This window comes from Lepisma saccharinum, chromosome 14, assembly GCF_977018435.1.
Source record: "Lepisma saccharinum chromosome 14, izLepSacc3.1, whole genome shotgun sequence".
Classification (NCBI taxonomy): Eukaryota; Metazoa; Arthropoda; class Insecta; order Zygentoma; family Lepismatidae; genus Lepisma; species Lepisma saccharinum.
Window position 1 is genome coordinate 47289903 of NC_139242.1, and position 10085 is coordinate 47299987.

At 41.0% G+C, this 10085-nt stretch overlaps 1 protein-coding gene across 1 annotated transcript; it reads right to left on the minus strand.

Moving 5' to 3' along the window:
- Window positions 1–2957, minus strand: LOC145998530 (uncharacterized). The gene is made up of 2 exons (XM_083134956.1): window positions 2875–2957; window positions 1–406 (listed from the first exon to the last, which is right to left on the minus strand). The coding sequence occupies exons 1-2, from the start codon at window positions 2884–2886 to the stop codon at window positions 101–103; spliced, it is 318 nt and encodes a 105-aa protein (XP_082991082.1). The 5' UTR covers window positions 2887–2957; the 3' UTR covers window positions 1–100.
- Between the last annotated feature and the right edge of the window lie 7128 nt (window positions 2958–10085).

A 10085-nucleotide genomic window follows, 5' to 3' on the forward strand; every position in this document is an offset into this window, starting at 1 on the left:
TAGCGCTTTATTACAATTTACAATTTACATTGCTTCTTTCGGCCTGTTGTACTTTTCGGAGCGATGCTTAAATAAAAAGGAGACTCCATTCGTCCGTCTCTCAGTGGATGAAAGCCTTGTATGCCGGTGCGGCGACGATGGGAGCGGCTGCGTAGGTCTTGACGACAGGGGCTGCGAAGGCAGGTGCGGCGAAGGCTGGTGCGGCGTAGGCGACGGGGGCGGCCTTAAAAACCGGTGCGGCGGCGTAGGCGACTGGGGCGGCCTTGACGACCGGTGCAGCGTAGGCGACTGGGGCGGCGTAGGCCAAGGGGGCGGCCTTGACGACTGGGGCGGCGGCGTACGTTGCGACGGCTGGGGCTCCCAGATATCCAGCGGAGGCGACGGCCAGCAAGGCAGAGAGGACGATCTGTAACAATACAGCAACAATGAAGCTTAGTTTCCAACTTACACAGAGAAAAAAATGTGTTTAGAACTACCAAGAAATAGTTTCTGGTAACAGTTTAAGTAGGCAACAAACAAATGATTGTTATTCAGAACCAAACTCTTTTGGTAACAGAAAAAGAACCCTCTTCATTGACCCTGAACTGCATAGCTGCAGACTAACGAGGCTCTGACGTCTGGAGTCATAACCAGAATAACACTCTGTGGGACATGTGTTCTGCCTGTGCGTGTTTGTCCCTTCATCCATTTCTGTATTACCATTTATCCTCATCTTCGTGATTATCAAAAAGTGGCAAAAAAGCAAAGTAAAATAAAACAAAACAATCTATCTCAATGCATTAATTTTGTCAACCTACAAAATTTAGTAAGACCCCCAAAGACCTTAATCAAACGTGTATTGTTAATTCCCACAAATATTTTTTTTCAATATCTTTTTAACACTTCTGGCATGGTAATGCAATGTTGAAATGCAGGCAATGCATAACAATTTCGTTAAGTTCAATCTCACCGCATTCAGAAACAGAACCGGTCGAGCTGTACATACTCTTAAAACTAATTTCCATTAATTTTGGCATTATTTCGTTCATTCCAGGGCAAGGTCATTTATTTACCAGAACGAACATAATAAAAACTACAAAAACTACTTGTTTATTTTAATCATCACTAGTATTTTCGCCGTTCTCAAACACTGAAATCACGCATATGCCAGGCTGTTTAACCAAACGCAAAGCAAAACCAAAGGTACTAGGTTCGATTCCTGAGCAAAGCACGTGTGTGTCGGTCTGATCCTTAATTCCATCAGTTCACCATTCTTCCTTATCAGCGCGATCAGGCTAAACAGATTAAAAGGTACGTAACATAACCAAAACATCAGCAGCAACAACAACAAAAAGAAGTTTTAAGGCTTTGCTGGCGACCAACGATGAGGAATTCTAACCAAGATTGCAGAAATGTTCATATCCTTTAGGATGATTTAAGATGAGTTTGGAATCTTGTACAATTTTTCGCTGGCGGTTTTTGCGTCACTGATATTAATTTACGATTGCAGAGAAAAGTTGATCAGCTTGACATTCAATATTTACACTTTCAGTACATGTTCAAGGAACTGAACTTTACGAACAGGTATTTGGAACGGTTCCCCCAAGCAAACTGTTCATCTTCAACCCATGAATTTCTTTGAATCGATGAGTTTTGGAGGATCCCCGAATGGTAACCTAATGTGTTTGAGGTCTGTTGAGGAATGTTAGTTTTCCTAGATACTGTTTGTTTGCTTGATTTTAAGTCCTTAGGCTCAGTTATGAAAATCAAGACTGGGCATGGAACGAGGGAGGAAGAGGAGTAACAGGACAGACAACTCTATTACAATTGGCACATTGCTTTTCAAATTAGGAAAACCAAGAATCTATTATTTTGATAGCAGACAACAGAAATTCAGTTCAGATAATTGTCATAGCAATAAAATAACGAAACTCGAAAAGTTTCGTGCAATATCCCGAAATAGGTCACAACTTCATGATTTCAGAATCAAAAAATGAACAGTTTCAGGAGATTACAAAAAAAAAAAAAACCTAGAATTTAGCTTGAGAAATCGCGCTACGTAATCTTTCAAAGATTTTCTTGAATGAGATGTGTACAAGTTAGTAACGTAATAGAACAGCTATGTATTTCAAACAAAAGTGCAAAACAGAGAATTTGATTTGTTTTGATTTGGTTACTTTACTTAGCTTTTCTTCCACTTTTGGCGAAAGGCGAACATGAGGATGAGTGATGATATGGTGAAGGGACATTCAAAAAGAACATCCATGTCCAGGCCAGTACTCGAACCCGGGACCCCTAGGCGTCGTAGCTCTCTGTGCTAACCACTCCGCCACGGAAGCCGGCGGCAAAACAGAGCAAAATAGTTGTTCTAGATATTTACTCCTTTGCTTAACGAGTGGAAGAGGGTCTCGAACAACATATTATTATTATTACCATTAATAATAATTGAATTATATTCAATATATTATTCAATTTTATATGGACGTTCTGACATCCCTTACAAAAATTTATATGGACTTCCCATGATTTTCCATGACTGATTGATTTGGTTTATTTAACGTCGCATTTCTTCCGATATCGGCTAATCGCGACGATGGGGATGAATGGTGATAAGATGAAATCCATGAAGGGACAATCACAAAAATATATGGACACAACACGAAGTGGTCGTGAGTCAGGCGCCAGATCCTCTTCGCCAGTAGCATTGCAGTTACCAGAGTGTACGTGGAAGTGATGTTGACTTTTGAGTGCCTTAAGAAAAGATCAACCTTTACACCCCATATTAACAACGACTCTGAACCACTGTGCAGTGCGTCTGTACCCAGAACAGAACATGGAGCTCCTTGATTACAAGGATCTTATTTAGTAACGTATGAAAGTGAGAACGGGACTTACCAGCTTGTACATGATGATTGTCTTGGCGAACTGAACTGTTCCACACGAGTCTTTGACTTGATTTGTCCTGGAGTCGCCTCGGACGGTCTTTTATAGCGGGATTGAGAGACACGCTGGAGAGAGGGATGTCCATGCACGAAAAAAATTCAAGATCAAGTGGAATTAGGAAAGAGGCTCTGTTTTGGGGGAGGAGGGGCGAGGGGGAGCTCGGGACAGAAGGGAAAGGTGATTGTTAAGTTGAAATAAGGTCATTGAAGCGAGACCTTGAGCTTTGAGCACCATCTCCGATCAAGCTTTGCTGGTTGCCGATGGAGCAAGGATATCATTTTGGTCTCTGCTCTAAGCAGCTTTGCGTGTGAAGGAGAAACCACGAGACAAATGAATCGTGGCAGAGCAAAGGCTGAATCACAAGAGGCTATATTTTAATCCTAGATTGCTGATTTGACTCGGACTAGTGGTGTTTTCGCTTCAAACTATACTCGTTGCCGTACTTGTTGATAGGCTTTTATTCCCACAAGGCATTGCGCAGAGCAGACTAGCTAAAAGTTGGACAAGCGACTTGAGGAAGGAAGGAAAATGTTGTAGGAGAACAGCTACTCGAAATATTTTTCCTTGCAATTGCAAAAACTAAAGGTTTAAGAATAAAAATAAAAGTATGGGCTAGAAATTGGCTGGAAAGTTTAAATGGTAATTAAGGTATACTCAACGTGTATTTTTAATGAACACGGGTATATATTTAAACAAGATTCGGAGTATTCATTCATAAGGAAGACTGTTATTCAATGTTGTTGAATTGAGTTGTTGTTTTTTAGTCCACTTTATCCACAGATAAGCTAATCGCGACTGGATCTACAATGGGATCCGACCACCATGGAGATGGACCTCTAACGGGTATCGAACTCGGGGCCCCTTGGTTACAAGGCGACGACGTTACCACTACGCCATCAGGGAGACCCGATTAAACTAAATATGTCAAACATTTAAAACATTGGTAATAATAAAGACTTTCATTATCGGTTTAATTGCATTTGTCGGGTACAAATATCATTTCTATGGATAAATCCATAAATATGACGAATACACTTCATTTTTGCTACTTCTTTTTTATAGAGCAACAAACCAAAAAAGCGCACAACCAACACACTCCAAAACCACAGACAACAACCGATTTCACTTGCCAAACTCACAGACTATCTTCACATGACCAAACGTTCGCTCTGATTGGTTGTTAGCACGGCATCGAGCAGAGAAGCAAGTTGCAATTGGAACATACTCTAATCGCAAAATCATTTTGGCAGCCAACACGGCAGCCGTCATTTCTAGCCTGAGACCAGTCCAGCGCCAACAAGAGCATTCCAGAAGGAAATTCAGTTACGTGCGATTTCGGCCTTAAATTATGAATGAGGATTAGTGAAGCTAATGGGCGTGTTGATAACCAAGAAAAATAATTAATGGAGCGAGGGTAATTCAAAACAACTACATTTCCGATGTGTGACCAAGTTATTCTGCGACCGCATATGTGTAACATAACAATGCTAGCAAATAAAATGTGCGAGTCTTAATAAGAAGTAATTTGCTGGAGAACGAAGTGAGATAGTCCAATTACATAGGAAATAAACCCGCCGTGGTTGCTTGGAACTTTCGTCGGCTTGACAATACATTATTTTGTAACAAGAATAATATTGTTTAATAACGGTAATACGATTTTCTATACTAAATTTCTAGTGAGAGTATTTGGAGGGGCAACTGTCCCCCTTGCCCACACTTATTTGCGATTGGACTTACCAAGAGTTAATGAAAAACCAAGAAAACAGAGTTGAAACTGAGTCTACAGATGAGCTGTTTAAAGTAAAGTGCAAGGGGAAGGGAATTTATCCACTTCTATTCTTTCTTGCCTAAGGTCTACAGCTTTAAATTGCGACTGGCCCCATGGCCATTCATTCTGTGTCGTCCTTTGTATTGTCCTTATTTGTGCTGAGCGCCCTTTTTATCCTCAGTTTTTAACCAAGGAAATTTTAGTTTTCAGACACGCTTCTATTTTTGTTATGATAAGGGGCTGGACCCCGGATAGTGTGACGGGTGCAAAATAGCCTCAGTGCTGACGCACACAAAAAAAATTAAATTCAAATTAGTTTCCCGTCAGGAAAATGTCGTTATATACACATATGAATGGCTTATTGCAGAAAGGGACCTGGGTCACTTTTGCACATTTCTAAGAAAAACAAGAGAAATCGTATAATATTGATAGTGTAAGAAAGAAATGTACCGCTGTTGGCTCAAATATTCAGCATAATGAATAGTTAATTTTGCAACCCTCAATGCGCCCCCCTGCAGTATGCTGCTAGAGAGAGTGGAGATGGAAAAGTTGTGACTCCGGTACCTTTCTGCAATAAAAGTGGAAACTGTGAGAAATAAGACAAGAAATATGCTACAAACGCCCGTTTGTCGTTGCCACATAAGCTAGGTTAGGTTATGTTATATATGCCACAGAAAATTGTAGATTCATCAATAAATGACAGTGTACTGCACTTTCTGGACTTTATTGTCGGTGTTTGAAGTACAATAATGTACGAGCTCATACATGCATGTGTTACTCTACATCTGAGTCTGTTTCATTGGCGCGTGTAGTGGGCCACTGAAGAATATCTTCATAAAATCCTTTGACGTCGTCTGGTACATCGACAAGGAAGTTCGTATGTCCTTCAATTTAGTAAGCTTGATCAGCATACGTGCAACAGGGAACGTACGTGACGTAGGAATTACAATTCTTGCACCTTTGGACAGATAGAAGGTGTGAGACGTCAAACCTTTGATGAATTAGGAGACCTTGACAGACAGTACCCTTATGTTCAACACACTATTCGAAGTAATGATACTTGGAAATCTGAAAATACTGCCTATTCTTGTAGGAACACATGGTAGTTTTCACAGATGCCACATTTTTTTGTAGACATGAGGCCACCACGTTGCGAAACCAATAATGTTACTGGTGTCAATACGTTTGACAGTATTTTTACCGCCCCGAGCTGCATTACAGATTAGCGTACACAGTTCGTATACAACGTATAAATACGGCTAAGTTTATTGCAGAAAAGGACCCGAGTCAGTGACTCAGGTACCTTTCTGCATTAAAGTACACTATTCACTGTGCATTTTCGTGGCTATAGCCTCGTGTGACTGACGTCCTTTCTGCACAAAAAGATGTGTCTGCAACTAGGAAAATCAAAAATACCAATAACTCCGATACCTAAAAAAATGTGACTCAGGCCCCTTTCTGCAATAAGCCATTCATATATAAAGGTTATGCAACATTAGAATGTAATTAGATAAGACGGTAAGCTATAACTATAAAACCATAGGCGTTGATTCTTGGGGGGGGGGAGGACTTTCTGCTCCCCTCCCTTAAAAATAATTCTCAAGTACAGTCACGGACACTTTGGGGTTATAACAATCCCATCAACTTTCAATGAAATTGTTATAACCCATGTGTGTCCATGACTGTACAGTATATATAGTATTTATGGCAACCTTGCCGATACTCTAAACTCCAAAATACCTGAATTCTATGTTACTGGTTATAATTGTAACAGCAGCACGTCAAATGTTGCTGAAAGTGTGCTTCCTATTCAGTTACGTTGTTTTGCTGCCTCTTGGGCCAGTCGCAACGATGAAGATGAATGAAGTGGATGATGGCAAACACAATGATATATCTATTGTCAGGGTTTCAACCTGGTCCACTGACTTCGTTGAACGTTACGTTGACCGCTCCACCACAAAGGCCGGCACGATTTTAAAAAAAAATTGCCCCTTTTTAGGACTATATCTAAAACAGCACACGTTTATTACTATTGTTATTTTAATGACAATATGTTGCCATTCTGATCCGGAGTACCGAAAGGTGCACTTACCGAGAATGCAACAGGGAAGTCGGAAACGACATCAGAAAAAAACAGTAGGGAGGCAGAAGGGGGGTATTTTTAAGTGGGAGCTGTGTTTATAATACCCCTAAATACCATACAAAAATACTTGATTTGTTTGGTTTATTTTTACTTCGCTTTTCTGCCACTTTAGGCTAATTCTGAAGATGAGGATGAATGATGACATGAAATTGATGAAGGGATACTTTCAAAGAACACGTGTAGTCAGACCGGGATTAGACCCTGGTCGTCGTAGTGCGTTGTGTTAACTATTCTGCCATTGAGGTCATACTGTATTTTTTTTATTGCGTTTATTTAAGTTTCCCCCCTTTTTTATTGGGAGGTGCAGTGGCCAATCGAAGGGTGTCCACCCTCTGGTGTCGTCACTGACGTAACCTCTTCAATACTTCATTGTAAATTTCGCATGGGGTAATACGAGATGGGATTGGTGCAAATAACCGAACTGATGACTCATCAAAATGCATTTTAGTCAACACAAAGTAGACAGCCCACCTCTGTGGCGGAGTGGCTAGTAGGCGCGCTATGAGGTCAGTGATCTCGGATTCGAATCCCGGCCTGGGCATGGGTGTTTTTTGTGAATGTCTAGTCATGAATTTCATCATGTCATCAATCATCATCGCGATTATCCCAAAGTGGCGGAAAAGCGACGTAAAATAACGAAATTCAATCAAAAAATGTAGGCAGATCTGCAACTGAAAAGCCTGCAGACGTTTATCCAAGAAAAGAATCCACAGTTGGTGTTGTTAGCCTATGCCTTGGGCAGTCCCAGATAATCTTTCGTCATTTTTCATACCATTAGCGCAAGAAGGTTAACGACGTCACGTCTCTCTGGCTCCTTCAAGGTCTTCCCAGTCACCGAAGTCCCTTCGGAGGGTCACAGATCGTCCTGACCCCTCCGTTGGAAACAAGAGACGATGTGAAAGCGGATAATTTGGGCGGACCCTTGCGCACAGAGGAACGGTGCACCTGTTGCTTTCTGTGTGGCTGCCTGGATGTTGTTTTTCGGTTCTCTTGACCTCCATCGGCTGATTTGACCGTGACATAAAGACTCTTGATGCGAAGTTGAGAGCGTGGTTTGCAATTGTAACCCTGCAAGCGCCCTAGACAAGAACAGTCTGGAGTTGTTTAAACATTATTGTTTAAACAATAATTGTTTGGGTATGCAAGCAGTTTACATTAGTGTAAAATTGGACCTCGACAAACGCTCGTTGTCTGCTACAACTATAGAGGAAAATATAATATTGTGCAAGATGTACCAAGAACCACAGTCCTTGTGTGTGTATGGTGGAAAGGGCGGGTGTGGGTGCAACATTAATATAAGCTACGAGTTATATAAAATTTGATTTAGAATTAAGTTTACTGAAAGAATAACAGACGAAATAGTCTGCTCCCTATTGTTATTCTTTTTTTTTTTTGTATTTTTGTTATTTAGCGTCGCTAATTTTCTGCCGCTTTGTGGCTAATCGCGACTTCGAGAATGATTAGATAAAACTAGGGACGTGAAGTTTTCGTTTTAACGATAACACCGAAAAGTTGAGGAAAGCAAATTAAAGTGTTTAAAATGTATTTGGATAGGTAAAGGAGGCATGTTTTCGGTGTTTTCGAATCACGAAATAACGCGAATCATGCCAGTTTTCAGAATAACACCGAATTTTACACTTTAACGCGGGAAAGGCAGCAAAATAGCAATATACGAAACTGGGGATAAAGTTCTCCTGTTCAAAAAACTTGAAACGTTATTAGATTTGTCATTTTTAGTCTAGCTTGATTCAGAAAAAAAATGTGAAGATCATTTATTGCAGTTTGGCGCAGGCATGACTGACAGTGTCCTGAAATAGAATTCGCTCGGGGTGGGGGGGTGGATCTTCCCAGAAGTGAAATTTCGTAGGAACGGGAAAATTTTGGGGAGAAGCACATGTGTATCGGGGGGCGGGGAGGGTGTGTGTGTGTGTAAGTTTGTGTACAAAAAACGGTATTTTGAGGTTGCAGATGGATTTTATGGCATTGTTAGGGAAATTTAATGTGCATGATTGTGTTCAAAGATTTGGTTGTCATTCAATAAGCATTTCATATTTAGTGGCTGATGATGTGAAATAGTTTTCCAAATGGAAGAGATTTGGTCATTTCTCACAAAGGCAAGTCATATTTTCTTTACATTAAAACCAAAATTTGCCTCAATTTTTCAAAATTGAAACAATATGAAAATCTTAGGCATAGCATGAACAGTAAAAATACATGCAAAAATAACACCGATTTTAAAATAATACGGTGGGGCAGCCGTTCCCACCCCAATTCTTCAATTTTGTGTTGTTTGCACTGCTGAGTGGGGGCGAGCGTTATCGTCAAGAAGAATGACACCAGTTGACAGGAGACTGGTCGCTTAGGTCGAATTGCGTTTTTCAGTTTATCCAATGTTTGACAATAACGGTCAGCATTCATTGTTATTCCTCGCTCCAAAAAAGTCCATAAGCAGAACGCACTTAGCATCCATGTTTCTGAACTCCTTATGACGCGAGCCGCGTTATCCGAACAAGCATTTACTTTTCGCCCTTGAGCGCATGCGCCTTCACGTCTGATAACGAATCTATTGTTGTTCCTTGTAGACGAAGGATGGCGCTTGTTAACCATGTGCTTCCTTTTAATGACATTGCTTTATACAATATTTTATAGCACAGGGAAACTTATATATTGAACGTCCCTAGTAACACCGAAATTTGTCCTAAACCGCGAAAAGTAAACACCGAATTGCAGTGAAAAATAACATCGAAATTTAGGGGAAAATAAAACGAAATCTTCACGTCCCTAGACAAAACTGATGAAGGGGCACTCACAAAGAACGACTATGTCCAGGCCGGAAAGTTTACTTACGTACTCGGCCACCGAACATGATGACTAGAAGTGCAACTTCATTGTGACTACTTATTAAATAAATATTTCTATCTGTCTTATTTAGGCCAATGAGGATGCATGATGATTTGATGAAATTGATGAAGGGACACTCATGCCTGGTTGTAACGGGTTTGACCATTCGTCCTGGAGACCGAAGTCCCCAGTTCGAGGTGCCAAACAACTCTACCGCTGGTCCGTAGGTTCAGGGTTCCGCGGCCGCCCGATTGGACGGTCGTCGGTCCTTGGTTCGCGTCTCCGGTTAAGGAAACACGATTCCTACCACCAGCTAACGGTTTAATTCCAGGTTCATGTCACCGGGTCGGTTATTTACACCTCCGGCGGTAAGCCACGTCGTGCATAAAGTGGTGCCGTTATTCATTTATA